The 13,410-nt window shown below is 43.8% G+C and overlaps 1 protein-coding gene across 2 annotated transcripts in view; it reads left to right on the top strand.

Moving 5' to 3' along the window:
• LOC106136898 (mediator of RNA polymerase II transcription subunit 12) overlaps positions 1-13,410 on the top strand; it is a 30,446-nt gene that overhangs the window by 6,589 nt on the left and 10,447 nt on the right. The window contains exons 13-30 of one of the 2 annotated variants that reach the window (XM_060954294.1): positions 432-582; positions 1,000-1,107; positions 1,498-1,623; positions 1,970-2,109; positions 2,457-2,593; positions 2,839-2,915; positions 3,096-5,135; positions 5,784-5,896; positions 6,350-6,532; positions 6,989-7,133; positions 7,595-7,784; positions 8,174-8,265; positions 8,825-8,918; positions 9,318-9,538; positions 10,393-10,575; positions 11,090-11,230; positions 11,510-11,630; positions 11,914-11,955. In XM_060954294.1, coding sequence (XP_060810277.1) covers positions 432-582; positions 1,000-1,107; positions 1,498-1,623; positions 1,970-2,109; positions 2,457-2,593; positions 2,839-2,915; positions 3,096-5,135; positions 5,784-5,896; positions 6,350-6,532; positions 6,989-7,133; positions 7,595-7,784; positions 8,174-8,265; positions 8,825-8,918; positions 9,318-9,538; positions 10,393-10,575; positions 11,090-11,230; positions 11,510-11,630; positions 11,914-11,955 — 4,304 coding nt within the window. Of the gene's footprint in view, positions 1-431; positions 583-999; positions 1,108-1,497; positions 1,624-1,969; positions 2,110-2,456; positions 2,594-2,838; positions 2,916-3,095; positions 5,136-5,783; positions 5,897-6,349; positions 6,533-6,988; positions 7,134-7,594; positions 7,785-8,173; positions 8,266-8,809; positions 8,919-9,317; positions 9,539-10,392; positions 10,576-11,089; positions 11,231-11,509; positions 11,631-11,913; positions 11,956-13,410 lie in introns of both variants that reach the window. The other variant, XM_060954293.1, reaches the window with a different exon arrangement.

Raw genomic sequence — 13,410 nt, 5'->3', positions numbered from 1 at the left:
AACGAGACAGCGATAAAGACGGCGTCGCGCGTGTCATGCTACGTGAGCTGGTCGGAATTAATACGCGTTACATATTACGCCTCGAATATCCATGCCATCACCGAGTTACTTTTATTCTGAATAACTCGGACACTCATGAACAAAAGTCTTAAAAATTCTTCCTCCTGGCTCTGTCCCGGTTGCATCCTCACCTCTCTGGTGGATTAAGTGAGTTAGGTTTTTACACGAAGCAACTTCCATCTTACCTCCGCAATCTTTGCAGGTAATCCTAACCCGTATTCGATCCATGGTCGATCATCATGGTTCATCCATGTCCCGTTGCCTGACAGTGCAGGTTTCCTCACGATGTTTTCTCACCACCGCAAATTCTTAAACATTGCCCTGGTTTATTACATCTCCCGCGTAGCTCATCATAACCGTGTTGGTAACAGGAATGGGCGGCCCCTTACGCCGTGGTGCGCGTGCTGTGCGAGTGGGCCGTGTGCAGCGCGCGCTGGGGCGAGCACCGCGCGCTGGCGGCCGCCGCGCTGCTGGACCGCCGCCAGCACCAGCTCGTGCTGCTGCAGCACGAGCACGCCGCTGGTACGTCTGCTGCACTGTTTTATCTCTCTGTTCTGTTATTCTGTTCGCTCTGTTCTGCTATTCTGTTCGCGCAGTTCGGCTGTGAGGCGGAATGCGACGCATGCGCGGGTGTATATCACTATTTTCATGGAAATAGCAATTATGGGGCGTGCAGGCGAAATGTCATAATTATATATGTAGTGGTATTCACCCGCATGGGCGTGGGCTCAAGCAATGCCTAAGGGCTGATTCAGACGGAAATGGCAGCGGCCGCCATTGAAAAAAAAAATTAGTGTTCATTATGTTGGTAAATATATTTATATATTTTTTTTTGTAAGCCAAACAGCTGAGCGTGGCCTTTTAGTCTTTTCATGACTATGTCTGCCCAGTAAGGGATGAGGACGTGATTATATGTATGTATTTTTACATTTATTTCAGGTTCCGACGACAAAGAATCAATCAGCTCAAATGCAGGCATGTACAACGGTCCGCCGATATTCCAAAATCTATTGTTACGTTTCTTGGACAACGACGCGCCAGTTTTAGGTTTGTTCTTTTCTTACATTTTATCACTAACCTTTATTTTATATCACAGCTTGTAGCAGTTGACTAATGACTCAGACGTTGAAGAGTCAGGTAATAAGATGGAACAACTACAACTACACTCTGAACTTTGAATAAAAAAAGCCTGGCCTAGTATTGATCATATATATTCAGATGTTTGAATTTACAAACTCACAAATTTTACATCACCTGAAATTTCAAACTATGAGACAAAAAAAAACACTGTATATACCCGTGTCTTTTTATATCTCTTGAGTTAAAATTTCAGTCGCAGTGAATTAAAATCCCAGGTACATTTTGCTTGAAGCACGTTTACGGCTCTTCTACCGAAGCAATGCAACGCTTTCTATATGAATAATTTATTTCTTTCAGATGAAAGTTCAAACGCGCCGCCCGGCAACAGGCAGCAGTTCGCCAACTTGGTACATTTGTTTGGGGAGCTAATACGAAGGGATGTGTTCTCACATGACGCGTATATGTGCACGCTCATCTCTAGAGGTAAGATATGGCAAATAATTATACAAATTTAATTTAATGCTTCGCTGTGATGGAATTTCTAAAATTCTCATTAAACCAGTGGGGCTTTTGGGACTTAACGTCTTATTTTCCCGCTATCTTTTTCTCCTAAGTTAACCGATAGGATAAAAAGAGACAGGAAATAAGAATTTGTAAATAACCCTTTCTACAGAGGGTTAGCTCACTAGCTCCTGATACTTATATGGCATCACAGCACTCACTAATATATGTTGTTCAATACAACATACATTAGTCTGTGATGAGGAATTTTTTTTTCATTTTGAGGCACATTGTACAATGCGTTTTTTAATGTCTTTTTTTTTTCAAGGTGACTTGATTTCTCCAACGGAGCCGACATCAACCACAGGAGGGCCACACAGCGTGTCCCAACCTGCCAACAGCTCCAACACCAACCACAACATGGACGACGACATATTCGCGGGCATCGACCTCAAGCCCAAGATGGAGGTAACAACTAAATAGCAAATAAATTAAATAAATAAATAAATTCCTACGGGAGAAATCACAAAAATTGAGTAAGCCTCGAAGTAAGTACGAAATTTGTGTTACGAGATAGTTACGCAACGATACTATATTTAATAATAAATACTTATTTATTCTTCGTTCGTAAAGACTGAAAGGCCACGTTCAGCTGTATGACTTAATGATGGAATTGAGATTCAAATAGTGACAGGTTGCTAGCCCATCGCCTACAAGAAGAATCTTATATTTATAAGCCTAACTAATAGCCCTTGAACTAAATTGAAATAATTTAATAAAAGGTCTAAAACTACTAAACCTGTGTTGTTGTTTAGGAAAATGTTCGTATGGATTTGGACGATTCCAAGATCGACGACGACTTAGATAAGCTTCTGCAACATATCAAGGAAGACCAGCAGAATTCCATGGACGCCCCGGACAGCCCCAAAGACCCTGGCGAGCCTTCACATAGGTATGTTCTTTAAATTATCGAACAAAACTTTTGCCAGCAAGATTATCAGTTACTACTATACTTGCAAATTTTCGTATGTCGGGCATATTGGCACATTTATCTTATCTTATTTTTTATATCGAAATTAGTACCTAGTATTTTTTTTTTAATTTTGTGTCACTTTCAGAGTGTATATTGTATATTGCTTAAGTTTTAGTAATTACGAGGAGTAATGTTTAATTAATCCAGTTCTTTTATTTTCACAGTGTTAATTCGCCAATGATGGGACCAAGTGGTATGTCTATTCCGGGCATGCCGTCCATGGGAATGGGACCAATGACTGGTAAGTTTCCAGGTATTCATAAAAAGATTTAAGTAAATATTTATTTCAAAACGCTTTAATTTTATGATCGTTTAAATGTCGATGTTTTAATAGATATTTGCAATCCAAACATCATAGCCCCCGTTATCTTTGTTCCACATTATTTTCGGCCCAATATTATTTGATTCGTTACAAACCTAGGCATGCGAACGACAAGTTCGGGCCCATCCAGCGCCAGCGGCGTGGGCGCCCCGCACGCGGCCGGCGCGGCGGGCGCGGTGGCGGGCGCCGCCGGCGGGGGCGCGGTGTCCCGCCACTACCACTACACCATGCACTTCCCGCTGCCGCCCGCCGAGCCCGAGCACACGCCGCACGACGCCAACCAGCGGCACATCCTGCTGTACGGCGTGGGCCGCCAGCGGGACGACGCCAAGCATGCCGTCAAGAAGATGACCAAAGGTCTGTATACTGACTGCCACCACCACTACACCATGCACTTCCCGCTGCCGCCCGCCGAGCCCGAGCACACGCCGCACGACGCCAACCAGCGGCACATCCTGCTGTACGGCGTGGGCCGCCAGCGGGACGACGCCAAGCATGCCGTCAAGAAGATGACCAAAGGTCTGTATACTGACTGCCACCACCACTACACCATGCACTTCCCGCTGCCGCCCGCCGAGCCCGAGCACACGCCGCACGACGCCAACCAGCGGCACATCCTGCTGTACGGCGTGGGCCGCCAGCGGGACGACGCCAAGCATGCCGTCAAGAAGATGACCAAAGGTCTGTATACTGACTGCCACCACCACTACACCATGCACTTCCCGCTGCCGCCCGCCGAGCCCGAGCACACGCCGCACGACGCCAACCAGCGGCACATCCTGCTGTACGGCGTGGGCCGCCAGCGGGACGACGCCAAGCATGCCGTCAAGAAGATGACCAAAGGTCTGTATACTGACTGCCACCACCACTACACCATGCACTTCCCGCTGCCGCCCGCCGAGCCCGAGCACACGCCGCACGACGCCAACCAGCGGCACATCCTGCTGTACGGCGTGGGCCGCCAGCGGGACGACGCCAAGCATGCCGTCAAGAAGATGACCAAAGGTCTGTATACTGACTGCCACCACCACTACACCATGCACTTCCCGCTGCCGCCCGCCGAGCCCGAGCACACGCCGCACGACGCCAACCAGCGGCACATCCTGCTGTACGGCGTGGGCCGCCAGCGGGACGACGCCAAGCATGCCGTCAAGAAGATGACCAAAGGTCTGTATACTGACTGCCACCACCACTACACCATGCACTTCCCGCTGCCGCCCGCCGAGCCCGAGCACACGCCGCACGACGCCAACCAGCGGCACATCCTGCTGTACGGCGTGGGCCGCCAGCGGGACGACGCCAAGCATGCCGTCAAGAAGATGACCAAAGGTCTGTATACTGACTGCCACCACCACTACACCATGCACTTCCCGCTGCCGCCCGCCGAGCCCGAGCACACGCCGCACGACGCCAACCAGCGGCACATCCTGCTGTACGGCGTGGGCCGCCAGCGGGACGACGCCAAGCATGCCGTCAAGAAGATGACCAAAGGTCTGTATACTGACTGCCACCACCACTACACCATGCACTTCCCGCTGCCGCCCGCCGAGCCCGAGCACACGCCGCACGACGCCAACCAGCGGCACATCCTGCTGTACGGCGTGGGCCGCCAGCGGGACGACGCCAAGCATGCCGTCAAGAAGATGACCAAAGGTCTGTATACTGACTGCCACCACCACTACACCATGCACTTCCCGCTGCCGCCCGCCGAGCCCGAGCACACGCCGCACGACGCCAACCAGCGGCACATCCTGCTGTACGGCGTGGGCCGCCAGCGGGACGACGCCAAGCATGCCGTCAAGAAGATGACCAAAGGTCTGTATACTGACTGCCACCACCACTACACCATGCACTTCCCGCTGCCGCCCGCCGAGCCCGAGCACACGCCGCACGACGCCAACCAGCGGCACATCCTGCTGTACGGCGTGGGCCGCCAGCGGGACGACGCCAAGCATGCCGTCAAGAAGATGACCAAAGGTCTGTATACTGACTGCCACCACCACTACACCATGCACTTCCCGCTGCCGCCCGCCGAGCCCGAGCACACGCCGCACGACGCCAACCAGCGGCACATCCTGCTGTACGGCGTGGGCCGCCAGCGGGACGACGCCAAGCATGCCGTCAAGAAGATGACCAAAGGTCTGTATACTGACTGCCACCACCACTACACCATGCACTTCCCGCTGCCGCCCGCCGAGCCCGAACAGACTTAAAATTAAAGGTTTGACCTATATAAAGATCAGAAAACTTCTTGTAGTTCTATTCAGCTCTGCCGTCGAAGAAATCGCGTTCGCAGCTTTATAACTGAGCTAAATACGTGCGCGGCCATTTCATCATCACATTATTAAAACACAAAAATTTACTATAATATTTAACTTAATATTATACTACAATGTAACGTATAACGTAACTACGTTATACGTTACATTGTACGGCTATTTTTTTTCATTTCCCACATTAACTAAACCTTTGGCAAATGATTGTATTAATATAATTATTTCTAGTGCCGTGTGGTTCCCGGCACCAATACAAAAAAGAATAGGACCACTCCATCTCTTTCCCATGGATGTCGTAAAAGGCGACTAAGGGATAGGCTTACAAACTTGGGATTCTTTTTTAGGCGATGGGCTAGCAACCTGTCACTAGTTGAATCTCAATTCTATCGTTAAGCCAAATAGCTGAACGTGGCCATTCAGTCTTTTCAAGACTGTTGGCTCTGTCTACCCCGCAAGGGATATAGACGTGACGGTATGTATGTATGTATGTATGTAATTATTTCTTTTTCAGAAATCTGCAAGCTATTTTCAAAGAAATTCTCTATCGATGTAGCTGAAGGTGGTAAAATAAAGAAGCATTCACGAAGTGAATTCAATTTTGAAGCAGTAACGCAGAAATTTCAGGTAAACTTTTTTTTCTTACTCCTTCAATGTAAATAAACCAACAAATATTTCTTTCAATCGTTTTCGGTCAACGTAACGTTTCAAGTCGTATCATGGTCATACCAACACAGACATTTCAGGTGAACATTTTATTCCAACTCCCTCAATGTAAATAAACCAACAAATACTTCTTTCAATCGCTTTCGATGATAACGTTTCAATTCATACCAACAGGAGAGACCCGCAACCGAGACAAACGTCAGGGTGATTTTGTTCAACCATTTATGCATAACGATACTACTAACTCCAATAGTTTACAGTGTACACTCTCGGGCTATATTACCGGGCAAATTGAAATGTATCTAGTTGTGATTGTTACAGTTGTACTTGTACTTTTATTTTCTAAATATTTATACATATTTTTTCAATCTTTGGTAGGTGTGAACTATGTCTAACCTTTCACTTGTGATACAGGCGATGTCAATGTACGAGCAAGGCGCCGTGTCGTGGGCGGTGGGCGGCGCCGTGTGCGAGTCGCTGGCGGCGTACGCGGCGGGCGCCATCACGTACCTGCCGCAGCCCGAGCACGTGGCCTTCGCGCTGGACCTCATGGAGATAGCGCTCAACGTGCACGGCCTCATTGAAACTTGTATACAGGTCACTTATCCACATCCACACTAATAATAAAGAGGAAAGATTTGTATTTTTGTATGTTTGTGTGGAATAAACTTAAAAACTACTGGTCCGATTTTGATAAAATTTGGCACAGATATAGAATAGACCTTCAAAAGTGACATAGGCATAAATTTGTTTTTACTCTTTGTTTATTTCAAAATATAAAACACAAAAATATGTCCACCCGTGCGAAGCCGGGGCGGGCCGCTAGTATACCATACCTACGGCCGATGTCGAAGAAACTTGTGTTAATACTAGGTGTTTAAAAATTATGCCAAGCAATTTTAAAATAGACGTTGAGTAGACGGTGTAGGTGAGCACTAAAAGATGGTTTTCCAAAATTCTCAGAACAAAAGAATAAATCTTTTTGAACTAATTCTAAACATGAAATTTCTTACTGTAGAAGATTTTCCATTTAAGATTTTATTTGTTTTACAGATCCTCAAAGAGCTCTCGGAAGTGGAGAGTGCGTTGACATCGCGCGGAGCCCCCAGCAGTGGGTTAGCGGCCCCGCGAGCTTACACTTCGGCCTTGGCTCTTTACACTGTGGGCGCTCTCCGGAGATATCACTCTTGCCTTTTGTGTAAGTTATAGCACTCTTTTACAAAACTATTTTATTATATTAGTTTAATTACATTTCAAAAGGCGTTTCACTCTGCGTGTGTATGTAATTAAGCTTAAACTCAATGTTATCAGAATTCGCTGTAATGAAAATGATTTTCATTCCACATCTTTCCCACGGATGTCGTAAAAGGCGACTAAGGGATAGGCTTATAAACTTGGGATTCCTCTTTTAGGCGATGGGCTAGCAACCTGTCACTACTATTTGAATCTCAATTCAATCACTAAGCCAAAGCGTGGCCTATCAGTCTTCAAGACTGGTGGCTCTGTCTACCCCGCTAGAGATATAGACGTGATCATATGTGTGTGTGTGTGTGTGTGAAAATGATTTTTAAGCAATAAAAAAGTTAACTACAAAATAATAAGCAATTAATCTGTGTTTTAAAATCAGTCATGTGTTTAACATCCTTGGAATATCCACAGTGTGCGTAGAGCAAACGTCAGCAGTGTTCGAGCAACTGTGCCGGCTGGTGAAGTGTGTGGTGAACCCCGGCGACTGCGGCTCGGCCGAGCGCTGCGTGCTGGCCCAGCTGCACGACCTGTACAAGGCGGCCGCGCATCTCTGTCACGCGCCGCACGCTGACACCTTCGCCAATGCTTACCCGAAAATCAAGTGAGTGATGAGGTTAAATATTCTGGTAACTGGATTCAGATGACCACAGTATGTATGTGATTTTTTTGATGTAGTGTAATGTTAAACCACGATCGGCGGCCTGATCGTCGGAATGTGTAAACGGGAACACGAAAAGATGAGAGAAATTTTGCCTGGGTGCAAATATTTCTTTTCTTGTAGTATCTTTATTCTAAAGAAATTTACACAGTAACAATATATAGTACATAGTAGGAAAAATAAACAACCTCAAAAAATCAATATTTATTGCCGATTTCACATTATGTTTTCCGAAGCCTAATATCCCGTTCAATAGAGTACAATAATAAATAATTTAATATATCACACAAAAGCAAATCACTAATATAACGCGTTTGTTTTGTTGTTTTCAGACAAGCTCTCTACTCGTCACTACAGCCGACGCCCTCCAACTACGTCTACAATCCACAATTTCTAAGCGAGTTCTTTACGAACCCGCGCAAGGGTATGTAAAAGTATTAACGAGGCAAAGGCCGGCCTCAAACAGACATGAGTTTCTCCTTCCCATTGCTAAAACATGCGTATTGAGAACGCACTATTAAACTAACAAGTAACATAACGTCATAGATTTTCATTCACACACCCCTCTCTTCAATTTCAATGTGTTTTGTTGGTCTTTTTATTGTCCAGTTGGATTGGCAAATTATTATTTATTTTCGACCAGTATGTTGACTGTACTTCAAAATTAACAAATCACTTTCCGTTCTGCATGTTTGTGTTACATTTTAATTACCCACCTTATCCTACCCCAAGTGGAATCAATACAACATGTAAGCCTATCATTTCGCTTCTTGTGTGTCGTTTGTTGTGTCAGTGTTATACCTATGTAAACTTATGTTTTTTTGGCCTTATCTGTCTCTTGTCTCTTTCCATCAATTTAACAGTCAAAATATCTGATTAGACTAGTGACAAGCTAGTCCGGATATAGTTTTTTTGAGGCCGGCTACAGCGCAATGTATCAGCCGTCACAAGCCGTGTGTCACTTGCAGGTAAAATTGAAATAGCGTGGGCTCGCCAGGTGGCCGAGTCGCCGGCGAACAGGTACAGCTTCGTGTGCTCGGCCATGCTGGCTGTTTGCAGGGAGGTCGATAATGATCGGTGAGTTGTCTAATCAATCTTTCATGTTAATCTATATTACGTTACGGTCTAATTTTGATTCTGGAGATAATCAAGAAATTACACTGTAGCCTCACGTCTTTGAGGGGAACTTAGTTTGATAGTGGTTACATATATTTAGTTAAATGTGCTACACGAATCAAATCTATCTTTATTTAGCCATAAAGCCAAGGAATTATATATTCACAACTGTCTAGTCCATCACCAGAAGGCCTAAGTAAGAAACGCCTTTATTACTTTACTTTGCGGTCCTGTGCCTTAATTTTTTTAAGGTAAATCAAGTCTTTATCCCTTACGGGGTATACAGAGCCGACAAGTTTTTCGTCCCGAAAAATACTGAAAGGCCACGTTCAGCATTTCAAAGACACATAATACCTACAGGGTGAACGAACTAGGCGTCCTATGCGCGGAGATGACCGCGTGGTGTAGTGGCTTAGCGGCGGAATGGCTCGGGGCGCTGGTGGCGCTGTGCGGCGCGCAGTACTACCCCGCCGCGCCGCACGCCGCGCCGCCGCCCTTCTACCCGGACCTGCTGCACCACCGCGATCTGCACGACGCGGCCGCTCATGACGCGCTCGCGGTCTTCACTTGTATACTCGTAGGTGAGTGTCTTTTGTTTCTTTTAATTTTCAAGTAATAAGTTCTAGCCGTGAACCTTGTACTCCACGCTGCAGCTTATGATGGCCCAGCGTCTTTAATTGAATACTTGTAAGTGTCGTCATTATAACTAGGATCTAGCAATGGGATGATATATAAATATATACGGGACAAATTACACTGATTGAGTTAGCCTCGAAGTAAGTTCGTGACTTGTGTTAGGAGATACTAACTCAACGAAACTATATTTTTGTAATAAATACTTATATAGATAAACATCCAAGACCCAGGCCAATCAGAAAAAGTTTTTTTCTCATCATGCCATGACCGGGATTCGAACCCGGGACCTCCGGATGGTAGGGAACAACTGCAGTCTGACTTTAGTGATACAGCTAAAAAAGAAAATCTAGCTGGGATCACTGTTGCTCATTCAGTTGTGAAAATGTGCAGGTCTCTCGACCGTTAGAGCATACCGTCTACTATAATATGAACGAATGTAATATTCGCACATGTACACTCTAGTAAAAAAGTAGGATTAGTTAGCAGAAGTAACCCAATTTCCTTCAGTGTGGTCTAAAAATAAAATAATATTCATTTATTTCCGTCAACATATAAACAACTAGCGACCCGCCCCGTCTTCGCACGGGTGCAAAATTATAAATGTTATTATACATAAAAACCTTCCTCTTGAATCACTCTACCTGTTACAAAAAACCGCATCAAAATCCGTTGCGTAATTTTAAAGATTTAAGCATACAGACAAACAGACTAAAATAGCGACTTTGTTTTATACTATGTAGTGATTATCAACACATTTAACAATAATTTTTTTTTCCAATTAATGGTAATATAATTCCAGCTCGCCACTGCTTCTCACTGGAGGACTTCGTGCGACACGCCGCACTGCCTTCGCTGGTGAAAGCGTTCGGGGGCGCCGGTCTCAACGGGAACCCAGCCAATGCCCCGTCTCCAGATACCGGAGCCAGGCTGACTTGTCATCTACTGTTGAGACTGTTTAAAACTCTCGACACGCCACAACCAGGTCTGTGCACACTTGTAAACACATGATAACCTTCCCCTGATAATGCTAGGCTGACTTGCTATCTGCGGGTAAGGCCATTATAAACTCTGTATACGGCACAGGCGGGTACAGTAAAAACAATACCCGATCTTTCTAGAATGCTGTCATTACAAGACTATGGAAACATTGTCAAGGCTCCCATGTTCTAATACTAAGGCCAGGTTCACATGCCCTGTTGAGGTTTTTCAAAATGCTGGCAAGCCAGGTCTGTAAACACTAGGTCTATTTAAAAGAATGTACTCATTAGAAATCTCAAAGGGAACTCGACGCTAACAGGGTCAGACACACGTTTTGTGCCTGTTTACTCTGAATAATCCGCAGCTAAATTTGTTTCAATCTTGGATCTCGATTGGTAGGATTCAAGGCCCCAGATATTGGCATAAGGATGCCGTTCAAGTTAAGGCCGGTTCGTGTGTGACACTTAGTATCACACATTTTCGAATTACAATAATTTTATTTTATTTTTTTCCTATAGGACTGTATTCAGTTTCAACTTCCCCTGGCCCCGGTAGCGGGGGCGCGGGCGTGAGACTGTCATGTGACAGACATCTGCTCGCCGCTGCGCATAAGAATATAGGAGTTGGTCCTGTTCTTGCTACACTAAAGGCTATTCTTAGTAAGTACTAGAACAGTCATTGGATGAACGTTAATACGCTTTCTCTAGGCAGCAGTGCTAGCTGTACAGCTTATTTTGGATATAAACAAAAGGAAATCCGAACAACACATTCCTAATTTTATCGCTTTCGCTCAGATAAACGAACCCAAGAAAATACAGAGAAAAATGTGTATATTTTAAGGCACTAATTTCTAAAATCTACAACCCTAACGTTTATCATTTTTAATTGGTGGATAAATGTAGAGTGCAATCTCCAATATTATTGATTTTTTTTCTTAGTGCTTGCGGAATCTCGTGCATGCGACGGCGACAAACCAGGCGACAAAAAGTCGTGTGAACTATCACACATTCTGGGAACGAGCGACACCGGCCCCACTGATGCGCAACTGGACCTTATGTCGTAAGTTATACTTTTATTTAACATGAGATACTACTTACTTTTATTATTAAACAAATAACATTTTTATTTGCTCTGCAGTTTGATAGCCTTTTACAGTAAAGTACAGCATGTAATCCAACAGCTGTGGAATTTATTTAAACGATCATTCTTTTTTTATTTTGTAGTCGAATAGTATACATACACATTAAAATGCTGGTGACTTTGTTTGCAGAGTTTATATAGCGATTCATTCTGCGCCGGGCGTTTTTGTTTAATGTATTGACAGATGTTTTTTTATTCTTAGGATGGTAGACTCAGAGATGAGTGGGGGCCATAGAACGCCTAGGTTTGTTTGTTTTGATATTGAGTTTCACGGTTGCACCTCACGGTCCTCGCCACACGTGGCGCTCCGGCTTCGGGCCCACTCGCTTCGCTTGTGCGTCTGAGAGTTGAAATTTGCGTGAAAAACATGCTTAACCGCATAAGAAATGCAGTGTACTATCTACACCAAAAATCCCATGTTTATGATCATCATTGTTACGTTCGAAGCTTTTCGCCTCACGATCTTATAAGTTCTAAAATAATTTCTGTATAACAACACATTGGGAAAATTTAATATGACCTTCATATTATAATATATATTCATTGTTCACCTAAAAGCTACAACTTTCGCGCTCACCACGCAAACTTCACCTCTCAATAGACGTGCATCTTCATATTGTTTGCAAATATCATCCCTTACGTTGTAAAAAAAAAACAAATAATACTTTGTAAATTACGCCAGACATCCATTTACTTGTATGTTTATTTTTTATTTAAGTAAATTTAACACATATAAATCCCACATCACACTACAGTTTAGGTTTTTCTTGTCTATGTAATGACCAAGTTACTTCCCTACTTCACCTTATCACAATTCATTAGAAATGAATGGTTATAAACTTAAATAAAAGAATGTATAAACAAGGTCTGCAATGCACGCATCCTCTTAGTTGAAACACTGCTATAGTCCATTTTGTGTTAGGGATAAGGACATAATTATCCCCATCCATTGTTTATTTCTAATCTGGAAGTCAATCTTTCATTCTTGGTATTTTGTTTTATCACATCTCAAATCGTCTCAAAAGATCTTAGTTTAATATAGGTGTCTACTACGATCTGATGTTTAATATAGATGGCATGCGGATATCCGCAAATCCTTGAGGATCATGTTCGGAAATTTTTAAGTCATTTTAAAACGTATACTTTCTTTAAAATATTAAGAGCATATTTGTTACATACGAGTATTTGAGATGTGGTAAACTGGTTCAAATTTTATCGGGTTACATGTTCACGTTTGTTGGAAGGAATCATTTGTGTATAACCTTACTTCTCTCCCCACATCTCTGTCAGCCTTAACCGTCTGTGTACGTCACTGTCTATAAGCTTGGGCGTAAAGATTTCATACATGGTAATATTATAGCAATAAGATTCACAATTTGTATGACAAAATCACGATAATTTTCTTCTTTCATTCAAACACAATTCTTATTAAAATTTAAATGTAAACCAAACACTAATAGTGTGCTAAAGACGCCATTTTAATATGCAGTTTCATTTACTGAAGATAGTCAATATTCCTCGTAGGGTTTCTTTTCTAAAACCGATATGAGGTTTTACATGGTAATGTCTATATTTATAAATAAACTAGAAATTACCATTTTTTATATTGATACGATTGCAATAGACATTTCTCGTCCGCTACAAATTTAATTTCAATTAACCTATATTTACCAAAATATCTCAAGTTGTGAATCTTATC

The sequence above is a fragment of the Amyelois transitella genome, chromosome 4, assembly GCF_032362555.1.
Source record: "Amyelois transitella isolate CPQ chromosome 4, ilAmyTran1.1, whole genome shotgun sequence".
Lineage (NCBI taxonomy): Eukaryota > Metazoa > Arthropoda > Insecta > Lepidoptera > Pyralidae > Amyelois > Amyelois transitella.
This window is presented reverse-complemented; position numbering and strand designations above follow the sequence as displayed.